This window comes from Stenella coeruleoalba, assembly GCF_951394435.1.
Source record: "Stenella coeruleoalba genome assembly, chromosome: 4".
Taxonomy (NCBI): Eukaryota; Metazoa; Chordata; class Mammalia; order Artiodactyla; family Delphinidae; genus Stenella; species Stenella coeruleoalba.
In genome coordinates this window covers 35,915,625-35,929,367 of record NC_137149.1, presented here as the reverse complement: position 1 = coordinate 35,929,367, position 13,743 = coordinate 35,915,625, and the positions used below count along the sequence as shown (strand labels likewise).

Here is a 13,743-nt window from a genome sequence, read left to right as displayed (position 1 = left end):
GGGCTCTTGAAGGTGCCACAGTGGGGACTTGGATGTGGCCCTGAGCTTGACAAATTCCCCATCATCCTTGCAGAGCTCCTACAGCTTGGCCCAGCCAGGACCCAGCCATAGATCCTAAATGCCTCCCGTTCAAGCTGTCGTGTAGTATCTGTGAATTCTGGTTTCAGTTTCTGGGCTTGGAATAGCTTGTTTTGCTGTTGAATTTTGGTTTGAGTGGGGTTGGGTTTGCCACAGGACTCAGTTTATTCCATAAGCTCTTTTTCTATCCTGGAAAATTAAAAAATAATTTGACATGACACAAGAACCAAGGGGGAGAATGTCTGGGGAAGCCCCTGGCTATCTGCCCTCACCTGTTCCCATCACTGTCCTGAACTCTCCAGCTGAGCCCACTGAGGGACCTTCCCCGACAATCCAGGGAGCGAGGAAATAGGGTTCAGATGGCCTGTCTCCCAGCACCCACCCCCAACCCGCTATGGCAACCCCCACTCCCAGTCTGCTCAGACCTGGGATCATTCCTTTATTTGCTGCACAAGCACGGCATGAGCATCAACCATGTGCCAAGCGCTGTCCTAGGACCAGGGCACAGAGGGTCCAAGGAAGAGCCCTGTGTGCAGGGATTGGGCTCAGGGTATCCACAGTATCAGGCAGGGACAGGTGTCAGAGCTCAGCCTGGGGGTCCAGGCGGCTAGTAGGCTGTGGGCATCCTCAGAATTCACAGGGCCCTCACCTGGGCTGGATTCAGCAGCGGAATTCTAGACTCTAGGGGCCCTGGCAGACCCCAGTCCATGGTGGACACTCAGAACAGGGAGAACGGGGGAGGCCTGGGTGCCAAAGAAGGAACTCAGGATGAGACACACTCAGGGTCCAACGATCAGAGAAGGACCAGCTGCCGGGATGGCATCAAAACCAGGCCTGGGGTCCAGGGCAGGTGGTGGGGGAGAGGCAAGGAGCTTGGGCTCTTTACACAGGCTTCCTGGGCATTTTGTATGCAGGTCATGGACTTGCCCATCAGCCTCCTACTCCTGCAGACCCCTGATCCCAGAAGCCCACCCTGGTCTGGACCCTACGGTGAATTTACTGTCCCACAGGCAATAGAGAGCACCCAAAACCAAAGCCAAAATAGAAAGAACCTTGGGGAAAAGCCACAACCGCCTTCTCAAGATAAAATACAACAGGGGGACAACCAGGTCCCCATTGTCCAATCCTATTCACAGAGCGCTCCCTGATCTTCCTCTCAGGGGTGGAACTCGCCAGTGACCCCTGGATGCCCTGGGGCCAGTGAGCCTGACCAGGGGCAATCTACCACAAGGCCACTTTCCATGGCACCTAAAGGAATGTTACAGTCAGAGCTGGGAGGAAATCTCCTTTTTAGAAAAATCATTTTTATCAGTGAAAATGAAAGGATACCAACCCGAGTTCCTGGCTCACTGACGTCATCAAGGCCACAGAATGAATGCTAGTGAGAAAAACAAAAAAAGGAACAAAAACTATAAAATAAGACCAAAAGAAAATGAGGGGGAAAAAAAGAAAAGAAAAAAAGATGTAAGATATGTAGTATGGAACTCAATGACAGCATTTCACAAGAACTACACCACCGGGGTTGGGTTTGGAAAGAGAAACAGGAAGTCAGTGGGCTGTAGGAGTGGATTTCACCGGAGAAACCCATCCTGTGGGATGTGTCACCCAGGGTGGGTTGTCCCTACACAGTCCCCAAACATCTGGCTAATTTAGACAGGGGAGATGTACACCATGGACCAGGGCTTTTTGGTGCAGAGGTGTGACTTTCTTGAAGAACCTGGCAGGACAGCATATATAGAGGAAGACCTCTCCAATAGTCCTAGCTGATGGTCCCACCAAAGGCCAGGCATGACATGCGTACAAGGATCAAGGAAGATTCCACCCAGGTCACAGGTCATCCAGTCCGACCTGCGGACCGGCCCCTATACCATCCCTGCCAGGGCCCCCTCTCCCAAGAGATTCCACTGTTTAAAATCTTTTTACCATTTGATTAGTCTACTTTAAAAAGAAAAAATTTGCAGAAAAAAATGACTTTAAGGGAATGAAAAATTATACAGGTCAGTTTGAGAGTAGAGTTTTTTCCCTTAGTTTATTTATTACTTGCGTTATTCAAAAAGAATTGCTGGTGAGTAGGTGAAACGTCTGAACATTATCCAGGGCTTTTGAAAAGAATTCATTATTTTTTTCCTAAATTGTTATTGAAAAAATGAAAATCCAAACAGACAGCCACCAAATTTTAAACAAAATTTAGAATCACTGGAAGTTAGAGCTAGAAGGGGCATTTAGAATCACCTAGCTCTTCATATTCTACATGAGGAAACTGAGGCCCGGGGTAGGGGAGGTCCTTGCCAAGACCAGCCTGCGGAGTACGGCAGGGACAGAGTTCCTGACCACTGACCATGGTGGCTGGAGTTATTTTTCTACCAGCCCAGGCCAGTAGTGCCCGCGGGGAAATCCTTGAAGTATCCTTGAGATCCCCTCAGCTCCTCAAAATAACCTTGGAAGCTGGGGAGGGGGGATGGCATACAGCAGATGGGGACTCTAGGAATCTGCTTAAATTGAATTTCCATGGGATTTCCAGGGCGCCAACAGGAGAACTGGTCCAAATCCTCCAGCCATGACCCTCTGCTGCCCCACTGCTGGTTGTGCAGGCTGGTAGGCCCCAGGGCTCCAGGTGCAGATGGGAAGATGCCAAGAAGGTGAATTAACCTGTGTAATAGCTGACTCCCAGGAGAGAAGCTGGTGTACCATCTGAAGAGCTGTTCTGTCTCTTTGGGCCATTGTATTGGATTCCCTCTAGACAGAGCGGGCCGTCATCCCATTTGTAGATAGCCCTGAATCTGCTCTCTGGTGGCTTTCGTGACTTTGGCCTCACTCTGTCCATGGAATGAGACGGCTTCCTCTCTCCAAAGGCCAGCCTCAGATACCTGAAGCCCAGAAATGCCCTTTCTCCAACTGCTTCCCCGGGGTGACGGCACATCACCCTTCAAGCTTCCTGGGGCACATTGTCCCCAACGGACCAGCCCGATGGGGTCAGAGCCCTTCACCTGTTCCCACATGTGAGCGTACCTGTGCGATATAAAATGTGCAGTTGTAGGTTTTCTCTCTACTCATCTGTCACTCATTCTGCAAGCATTTGATGATGCCCTATTCTGTGGCAAGAACTGTCTTGGATAAAGAGATGAATAAAAGCTAGTGGATGGACAGGAAGTGGTAAGTGCCCTGACAAAGATGCCGCATGTGTGGACTCATTTGTCCGTCTGGACCAACAACGTGTGGCGGGGGCACTGGTGTGACATCCCTGGAGACCCCGGGTGTCACTTTCCAGCTGTGGGATCATGGACAAGTGTCTGAATCTTTCTCAGGCTCAATGCTCTCACTCTTAAAATGGTGATAGCCGTAGGGAGACAATGGGGCTGGGTGTCAGCCATACTTCCTGCTGGAGGGAGGAGACTTCTAAGAACGCTCACTGGTTTTTGGCATATATGTCGTTCAAGGTGAATGAGTCCAATGTCTGTGGCTGGTTTACGGCTCACAAAAGAAGGTGAGGTAGTGTCAGAGGGGGTTCACCTGAAGGTCTTTGGTGGAAAAAAAAATAGACACCCTCCTCCTCCCTCACACAAAGTTGATCCCAGACTGTACTTTTCTTTTTTTTCTTTTTTTGTGGTACGCGGACCTCTCACTGTTGTGGCCTCTCCCGTTGCGGAGCACAGGCTCCGGACGCGCAGGCTCAGCGGCCATGGCTCACGGGCCCAGCCGCTCCGCGGCATGTGGGATCTTCCCGGACCGGGGCACGAACCCGTGTCCCCTGCATCGGCAGGCGGACTCTCAACCACTGCACCACCAGGGAAGCCCCCGGACTGTGCTTTTCTTCCCTAGAAAAGTACTTGATGAGGCTATCTACTTCTTGGACTGCCAGTTTGGGGGACATGGGCAGAGAAGGGAGGGCTGGAGACAGAGCCCATTCCTTGGGTTGCATGAAACTGACAGGAGAAGAGAATATTCCACGTGAACGACTCATGGAGAGAAGCCCAGGGGCTGGTCTGAGCTCACACCACTCACCTTTTCCTCCAGCTCTTTCAGATGTCGCTTCTGGACCTCCAGTTTATCCTCCAATTCTCGGATTCTCTGCAACACATTAAGTTCCGTATCAGAAAAAGTAACATTTCCAGGTTCAAACCTTACTCTTCGTTGTTTATCGTGGTATGGCGTATAAGCAGTGACACATACAAATAATAAGTGGGCAGCTCGACTAACTTTTATACGTGTGCAGGCCTGTCTCTCCACCCCGTGAATCAAGACTGAGGGCTTCCCCAGCACCCAGGAGGCTCCCTCAGGCCCCCATGGGACTCTATTCTGACCTCTGTCACTAAAAGTAGATTTTGCCTCTTCTTGAAATGCATCGTAATGGAATTATACAGCGCGTACTCTTTTCAAAACATAAACATCAAGACTAGGCCAGGACACGGAGGCGCCCGGGGCAGGTTAATAGAGATCACGGATTTGAAGCAGCGCCAAATGACTTGGCCAAGATTTATTTAGCTGGAGCCTCAGAGCTGGTGCAGAGATGAGTGCCAGTGGTAGGCATGGCTGTAGCGTCCACTCAGATTCTCAGAAGCCCACGTAGTGCTAGGTTTTAGGATGACAAACTGTCCCCATTTGCCTGGGACTTTCCTGGTTTTAGCACTGAAAGTCCAGAGTCCTGAGAAACTCATCAGTCCCGGGGAGACAGGGACAGTTGGTCACCTACTTGGCTCTGCGCCTGCCGAATGCCCCTGGGGGTGCACACCAAGCCTCGGTGGTTTATCCATCTGTTCCTTCCAGTTACACACAGCATCCCACCCAGGGGGTCTGGCAAGTACAGCCTTTTCCAGATTGTCATGTGTCCAGTAGCACTTCAATACCCCTCAAGGGCTGATACCCCCGGACAGCTGCTTAGCTGGCTACAGCCTTGCCAACCCTGAATGTACATGGAGACCTCACTCCTCTGGAGAACGCTGTCGGGCTGAAGGGCGGCGACCCAGGTCAGCCCGAGTTAAGCCTGTGGACCATCATCAGTCCGGAGAAGCCTTCTGTCCACATTCTCAAACTCAGATCGGCATCCCCTGGAGGCCCTACGGGTCCCAGGAGCCCTTCCCCAGGGTTTCTGACTCAGCAGTTCAGGGTGGGACTGAGAAGCTGTATTCCTCACAGGTCCCCAGGTGATGCGGTTGCTGCTGGTCGGGGGACCCCACCCTGAGAACCACCACTGTGGGCACATTCACCCACTCGGCAAATATGGCTCAGTATGCCCGGGGCCTCGAGTGTGTGGTCCCATCAGGTTCAGACGATGGTATTACGCAAATACATAGATGGTGCCCTGGATGAATACAGATGTCATGGAGAAAGTCGAGCAGAGGTAAGGAAGGAATGGGGTGCTATTTCATAGGGGTGCTCAGGGAAGATCACACTTGAGCAGAGGTGAGGGGTGTAAGGAGTTGAAGTGTGGGCTGGGGGGTCCAGAGGAAACACAAAACCCAGCCCTCTGTGGTTTTCCAGACGCCAAAGAGGGAAGGGAACTCCAGGCAGAAGGAATGTTGTGTGTGTGTGCAGGGAGCTGGGAGTGCAGGGGGGCAGAGCTCAGAGGGTCTGGAATGTCCCGATGAGGAACTTACAGATTTGGGGGTGTCATGGAGAACTCATGAAGGATTTCAAGTAAGGAAATAATGAGATTTTGATTCTGGAAAGATCACACTGGCAGCAAAACAGAAGATGGATTGGCACGGAAGAGAGATGAAAAATACTTCTGCTCTCAGATATGTGACCTTGGGCAAGTAGTTCAGCCTCTCTGGCCTTGGTTTCCTTATCTGTAAATTGGGGGTAATAGTGCTGCCCACATCTGAGGATTTAGCAAGTGAATCTGTGCAAAGTACTTATAGCAAAGTCGGCAGAGAGTACCTGCTCTATAAAGGACGAGAAACCTAGTATGTTTCTAATTCTCTTCCACCTGAGGGAGACTGTGACCACCCTCCAGAGACCCCCTTGCAAGGCGGGCAGGCAGAGAGCATCTGAGAATGAGCACAGAACTCGGCTAGACCCTTGCTTGGATCCCGGGTCCCCAATTTACCAGAGGGTGGACTTTGGAGAGTCATGTAATCAAATAATCTCTCTGTGTGGAACGCCTCTTCTGTAATAACTGCACAGTGACCCTGTAATCCTGGGGGTGAAATGGGGACCTGGGGGAAAGTGCCTTGCAAATCACAATGCCACGTGGAGGGAGGACAATGCTTTACAGCTTTCGAAGGATTTGCAAAAATCTCCCAGGAACAACTTCTGGGCTTTAAAAATCAGCCTGAGTCCATTTGTATCATTTTTTTAGATTCCAAATATAAGTGATATCATATGATATTTGTTTTTCTCTGTCTGACTTAGTATGATAATCTCTAGGTTCATCCTTCTTGCTGCAAATGGCATTATTTCATTCTTTTTTATGGCTGAGTAATATTCCATTGTACATATGTACCACATCTTCTTTATCCATTCATCAGTTGATGGACATTTAGGCTGCTTCCATGTCTTGACTATTGTAAACAGTGCTTCTATGAATAGACACTGGGGTGCATGTATCTTTTCAAAGTATGGTTTTCTCTGGATATATGCCCAGGAGTGGGATTGCTGGATCATATGGTAGCTCTATTTTTAGTTTTTTTGAGGAACCTCCATACTGTTCTCCATAGTGGCTGTACAATTTACATTCCCACTAACAGTGCAGGAGGGCTCCCTTTTCTCCACACCCTCTCCAGCATTTATTGTTTGTAGACTTTTTAATGATGGCCATTCTGACCAGTGTGAGGTGATACCTCACTGTAGTTTTGATTTGCATTTCTCTAATAATTAGTGATGTTAAGCATCTTTTCATGTGCTTTTTGACCATCTGTATGTCTTCTTTGGAGAAATGTCTATTTAGATCTTCTGCCCATTTTTTGCACTTATTTACAAAAGAGAAACAGATTCACAGACTTTGAAAACAAACTTACGGTTACCAAAAGGGAAAGATGGGGGGGGGATAAATTAGGAGTTTGGGATTAACATATACACACTATTATATATGTAATAGATCATCAACAAGGATCTACTGTATAGCACAGGGAACTCTACTCAATATTCTGTAATAACCTATATGGGAAAAGAATCTGAAAAAAATGGATATATGCATATGTATAATTGAATCACTTTGCTGTACACCTGAAACTAATACAACATTGTAAATCAACTATGCCCCAATATAAATTTTTTTAAAAAGATTAAGTGAAAAAAAAGTAAATAAATATTTTTATTTAAAAAAACTCAGCCTGAGAAGCTGATTCTCATTCTAGTCTTTCCTGAATTTTTTTAATAACTAGGGTCAGTCTCTCATCCAGTCATGGGAGGCTGGAAGGGGCAGTGCTTAAGAGCTTTGTCATCTCATGACATGGGTTCACATTCCAGCTCTGCTACTTCCTGGCTGTGTGACCTTGGGCAAGTTGCTTACCCTCTCTGAGAACTCACTCACCTCACCTGTGAAACTGCATCAGTGGTTCCCACTCAGAGGGTTGGTGTGACCATCAGTGAACCAACATTTATGGAGCCCCTTCTATGTGCCATCACTGATCTGTCTCCCTGCACTGGAATATAAGCTTCATGAGAGCAAGTGCTGTATCCCAGCACCTAGAACAGAGCCTGGTATGTAGATGTTAGAAAAATTACAGATGAAAATGGTGTGACATGGAGCAGGAGAAGCTCGTGAGAGAGGCAGCCAGTGCATTTGTAGAGGTGAGCACAGCGCCCAGGGGCTCAGGGTGTGAGGCTAAGCAACCCAGACTTCATCTTCGGGGCACAGGGGAGCCAGGGAGGGTCTTTGGGGAGGGGTGGCGCTATGTCGTGCTAGGAAGGCTTCTGCGGTGCAGTGGATGGATTGGCAGGGAGGGGCAGTGAGGGGTGAGGGTGGTACTGCAATTGCTTGTGGTCTCAGCAGATATCTGTGGTGCAGGCCAGCTGGTGCTGGGGAGTAAAGCCTGGGGAGGGAGAGGACAAAGCAAGTTTATATGAGTGGATCGACTCCAATCTTCACGCCGGGAGAACATTTTGCAAATATGCAGAATCGTTCTGTTGGGAAAGGTACCATGGGCTGATTGATTTTTTTCCTGCACCCACTTTTCCCCTTACTTAATAGGGCTTGAAAACTGAAATGCCCACTGGGGCCAGGCTGATAACGTCACATCACTGCATCCCATGGGCCAAATGCAGGCAAAACGGACAGGGGCCATCCAGGGCAAACTGGGACGCATTCTTCCCATCAACGCAGGCAGCTGGTGCTCCAGGCCGGGTCAGATGCAGCTCAGTGCTGCCAGAATGCCTGGCAGTGCTGTGCTGTGTTGTGTTGTGTGTGTGTTGTACTATGTTGTGTTGTGTGTGCTGTACTGTGTTGTGTTGTGTGTGTGTTGTGCTGTGTGTGCTGTGTTGTGTGTGCTGTGTGTTATATGTACTGTGTTGTGCATTGTGTGTGCTGTGCCGTGTTGTGTGTGTGTGCTGTGTTGTGTTGTGTGTGCTGTGAGTTGTGTGTTATATGTACTGTGTTGTGCATTGTGTGTGCTGTGCTGTGTGTGCTGTGTGTTGTGCGTGCTGTGTTGTGCCTCTGTGCTGTGCTTGCACTCAGCATTGTTCTGGACACTGGGACACAGCAGCTCCCCTGCCCTCAGAGCCTCGTGGGGAGACAGTCAGCAAAGACCAAGTAGTGAGAAGTGACAGGAAGAAAAGTCAATCAGGGGAGCAGCTGGTTAAGCAAGACCATGGGGCAGCCGCTCTCGGGTGACATTTGAGGAATGTGTCCCCAGCAGGGGGACAGCAGATGCAAGGCTGGATCTGGGCACAAGGGCTGGGGTGACACGGGGCCAGAGCGCATGCACCTGGGATCTTCTTCCAAGAATGAAGGGAAGACTTGGGGGGTTTTGGGCAGGGCCTATTCCTTCCTACCCTCAGGTGTACATGTCGAGGTCCCCCCCACCAGCAGGTCTCTCCCTGGCTCCCAGCACCCCCCAACCCCCGTCATGGCCACCCCCTGCCCAGGGCCTGCCTCTGTGTTCACTATACCAGGTGTGAGCTCTACAAGGCCAAGGGCATCTCACTCTCCCTCTTCCCAGTCCTGGAGCACAGCCTGGACCGCACTTGCCTGATCAGCATGTGCTGGGGACTCCAGCAGGGGTCTTGTTACTGTGAGTGACAGAACCTACAGTGGAGGCCAGGCTGGGTGGGAAAGGCCCAGGGCAGCGGGTAGGAGCTGACACCTGTCCAGCGCTTAATTCATGGTGGGTTCTCTTCCAAATGCTTCACAGAAATTCTCCATTGACCTCAACCCTTGAGATGTGTGCTGGCAGTGTCCCCATTCTGCAGATGAGGACACCCACCAGAGGCTCACAGAGCTGAAGTACCTTGTCTCAGGTTACGCGGGCGGGGCCGGGGGGGTTTGAATCCAGGCCTGTCTGACCCAAGACCCTGTGCTCCTAACGCCACATCGTAGCTCTCCATTCGAAGCTTTAAAATGCTGTTTATTATGTTCCTGGAGGGAAAAAAAATCACTGGGATGCACGTTTGAAATTCTCAGGCTCCTAACGCCCTTCTCCCATTGGAAATGTGGCTTCTTCTAAATTATTTTTTTTTAATGCCAGATTTCTGGAGACGCTATCAAATTCAGGACAAACACTTGCCAAAAACAAGTAGTAAACCTCAGGGAATTAGTATGACGCGAACTCAGAACTGGCCCCTAGCGCAATGGCCACTGCTTCCTAAAGGCGGGTTGCCCTTAATCAAGTTGTTTTGGCCCCTGGGCCTCTGTTTCCCATCAATTAAACTGGGTCAAACACTTAGATAGCCAAGAGTTTTACAAGTCATGTGATACTCTACAAACTGGGGTTTTAACAATGCTCATTACAACTATTGTTTCGGGTTGATGGTCTCTTTTAAAAATTCTGTATGTGGTGGGAACTGCTTTTGAAAACTACAGCTGATGAACAATGTAAACATTTTCTCCAGCATAATAAGCCTGTTCCCACCTCAGGGCCTTTGTACTTGCTGTTCTCTCTTCAAATAGCTGAATGGCTCACCTCTCACATCATTTTAGCCTCAAGTCTCACCGTTTCTGATATCTACATGCATGTTGCCTGTTTCCCCTCAGTAAGATATGAAAAGACACCCCCCAGGAAAGCAGGAACTTTGCCCACTGCTGCATCTCCAGCGGCCAGACCTGTGCCCAGCACGTGACTGGTGCCCAGTGATACGCTGTTGAATGAAAGCTCGAGACAGGAGGGTCTCTCTGTCCCCAGCATCACGCTGTCACGGGGCTGGTTGTAAGGAAAGTCTCTCTACCCAGGCATCACCTGGATGAACCAAATCCAGCCCATCCCTTTAAAGGAAACACCCAGTAAAACAGATGTACTCTGAACTCTGAGCATCTTTTGCAAAGGCCCTGAGATGCTGCCTGGGCTCCTGCTTCCTGCTGCTATTACACGTGTGATGCTGGGCTGGGAGAGGGGGGAGCAAGAATCTGTGAATGTCATGGCATCATCGGTTACATCGGTGCCACACTGGGAGAGTTTGGCCAAGCATTTCTGCCTACAGGGTGACACAGGACCCTTAAGACAAAGCCTGGAGCTAGAGCTGCTCCGAACCACCCACGAAGAACAGGAGGCCAGGAGGGCGTAGCCTTGCTGACAGTTCCAGAGCTGAGCCCAGAGAAGGGAGGAGGTGGAACCTTTCCCCTGGATTCTGTGGCATGATGTGATGGAGGAGGGGCTCACCTGAGCTGAGTCAGGGAAGAAGGCATGAGAACTCATTTCCTTACAAAGCCAAAAATGTAACGGGAAACCTGCTATGGACGGAATTGTGACCCCTCTAAATTCTTATGTTGAAGCCCTAATAAGGTCATAGGTGGGACCCTAATCTGGTAGGATTGGTGGTCTTATAACAAAAGGACAATCTCTCTCCCTCCCATCTTTGCCCCAATCTGCCCCCCGCATCCCCCTTGCCATGTGGGGGTCACAGAGAGAAGGTGGCTGTCTGCAAACCAGGAAAAGAGCCTTCCCCAGCAACCCAATCAGCCAGGCCTTGATTTTGGACATCTAACCTCTGTTGTTTAAGCCATGCAGTCTGTAGTATTTTGCTATGGCAGCCCAAGTAAACTAATACAGACACTTACACCCCTCTCTAACTCACAGCCATGTATCTCTCAGACTAACTAGCATTTAACAACTTAACTTGCACAGAAATCTCCTGGGAATCTTGTAGAAACAGAATCCTATTCAGTAGGTCTGGGGTGGGCACTGAGAGTCTGCATTTCTAAGAGCTCCCAGGAGATGCTCCATGGACCACACTTTGAGTAGCCAGGGTGGACAGAACAGAACGCGGCCTCGGGTGTCAACATCCACGTTTGTAATTATATAAAGAGAGTCCTCCTTTTACTAGACACCTCCCAGGCACCAGGCGCTCACTAACTGATTTGCATGTCCTACCTCACTAATGCCTCAGAGTGATATATCATCTGTCATTGGTATTGGCTGACAGACGCCTATCAGTGCATATTAATGAGAGTGAGGGCATTTTCGGTGGGAGGAAGGGTATCTACCATTTACCCTCAGCAGAATTCTCAACTGATTTGAAAATGTTCCAGAGATAAAGGAAAAGCAGCTCCCAGCCCTGGGTCACGCTCTTAGTCAACTTTCCCCATGCTTAGGTACATGCAATTTACTAGGTAGGTCAAGAGAAATGAAAAGGAAGTGATTGGTCCCATACGATCTTACACAAACACTCCAAAACACTTGTATTTGAAATGATTTTCTTCTTTAAGGGAGACTAGTCCTCAATCGACCACACAGCCAGCATGGCTTGCTTTCTGCTGCTTTTTTTTTTAATCACCTGAGTCCCTTTTTCTCTTCGTATGTGGGACATGGTGCTTTTCAGGGAGTCACGGCCACATGTGGCATTGCCCTTTGGGTTTAGGGTGCGCTCACTGGCCCCTCCATCACACTTTCTGGACTTAGACTGTAACCAGCACCTTCGTGAGATCTGGATCCTCAGGTGGGTAATGACTGTTTGGTTCAAATACACAAATGCTCTGCTTTGAGCTGGATTTGCTGAACATGAAATCAACCCCTTCATTCACACTCAGTTGGCAAGTCCTGCAAACGACACCCAGTGCTGGGCATTAGCTAATCCAGCATCCAGCTCTTAGCCTGGTCTGGTCCTGGTCCTGCTACACCTACTCACAGCCGACACTTGGCAACAATAACGCTGCCTACACTTACCGAGAGCACTTTCCATGTAATAGTTCACTTAAACCTTACAGCATCCCAGTGAGTAGGCATTATTACCATCTCCGGAAAGTGAGACCCAGAGAGGTTAAGTCACTTGTCCAAAGCCACACAGCCAATAAGTGGGAAAACAGGGTTCAAAGCCAGGCTGTCTTGTCCCAGGGTCTGTTTTTTAAACCACTGCTACTCCAGCTGACCACCCCTGCTCTGCTGCTGCCTGAAACACTGCTCCCCCAATGGCCACCTGGCTTCTTCCTATTTACCTTCAAAACCTGGCTCAGCTGGGCCCTCCATCGGGACCTTCACAGCTTGCCCTGGGAAGGGACCTCCCCATACCCCCAGCACTCTGTGTGCACCGACTGAAGAGCCCCAGTCACGCTAGATGCTCGGGATCTGTCCCGCTGGGGTGCGGCCACCTCAGGGGACTTTTCATTAGCGATGTGACCATAACAGAGATGGTTCAGTGACAGTGTCCTTGTCACACCCCCTCCATGCTTTTCCCTTCTCTCCCCTCCATCTCCATCCTCTCCCTCCTGGTGTCCCCAGCATTCCTAGCATGTGCCAGACATCATACCAGCTCAGGAGCTATGCCCATCGGAGCCAGGTCACTCGGGAGCTAGCGAGCAGATCACACTGGCACAGACGGGGCAGTGCGGGAGCCCAGGTGGAGGGTCGTGGGGGATGCCCGAAGTCCTCTCACCCAAATCAAGTGTGGAATGAAGAGTTCGCCGTCATAACCTCCAGTTACCCTTTCCCCCTTCATCACGGTCCTTTCAGTCCTCAACCGAATGCAGTCGGCTGTGCCCCCCACACCCCTTCCAAACCCACCGGGGATCTTGGCTTCTCAGTCCTAATGGGGGCTTCTGCTGCTTCGGACACAGCTCTCTACCTGCTCCTTCTTCCAATTCTCTGTCTCTGTCTCTCTCCTTCTGTGACACCGACCCCCACTGGTTATCTAGATCCTTCCTCACAGACAGGATTCCTTATGAGCTGTGTGACCTTTAGGCACGTGAGTAAATCTTCCTGAGCCTCAGTTTTCTCACCAGGAAAATGGACATAATCATCCCACCTGCAGGAGTGCCGTGAGGTAAAGGATCTAAAACAGTGCGTGCCCAATGCATGCCAGAGCGACTGCTGCATCCTCATCTTTGTCCCCCTCACGAGTCCCGGGAAGCTGGTCCCCGTGCGCTCGGCAGCACATGACGTTCGCACAGGACCCCAAACACATTTAGGAATACAGAGGTAACAACTAATACAGCCTACAGGTCCAGTCCTCAAAGTAGCCGTCATCACAAGATCAGCCCCAGAGCAAACCGTCCAGCCCGCACCTCCTGGTTACAAGAACCTGAGTTTAAACAGAACACAAATGCTGGAGGAAGAGGGGACGCCTTGCTTTGGTTTGTGT

At 50.0% G+C, this 13,743-nt stretch overlaps 1 protein-coding gene across 2 annotated transcripts in view; it reads right to left on the bottom strand.

Moving 5' to 3' along the window:
* Positions 1-1,184: 1,184 nt before the first annotated feature.
* JAKMIP1 (janus kinase and microtubule interacting protein 1) overlaps positions 1,185-13,743 on the bottom strand; it is a gene marked incomplete at its 5' end in the record, with an annotated part of 70,351 nt that continues 57,792 nt past the window's right edge. For both annotated transcript variants that reach the window (XM_079920520.1, XM_079920521.1), the window contains 2 exons: positions 1,185-1,487; positions 4,081-4,146. In XM_079920520.1, coding sequence (XP_079776646.1) covers positions 1,437-1,487; positions 4,081-4,146 — 117 coding nt within the window. In that variant the 3' untranslated portion in view covers positions 1,185-1,436. The remainder of the gene's footprint in view (positions 1,488-4,080; positions 4,147-13,743) is intronic.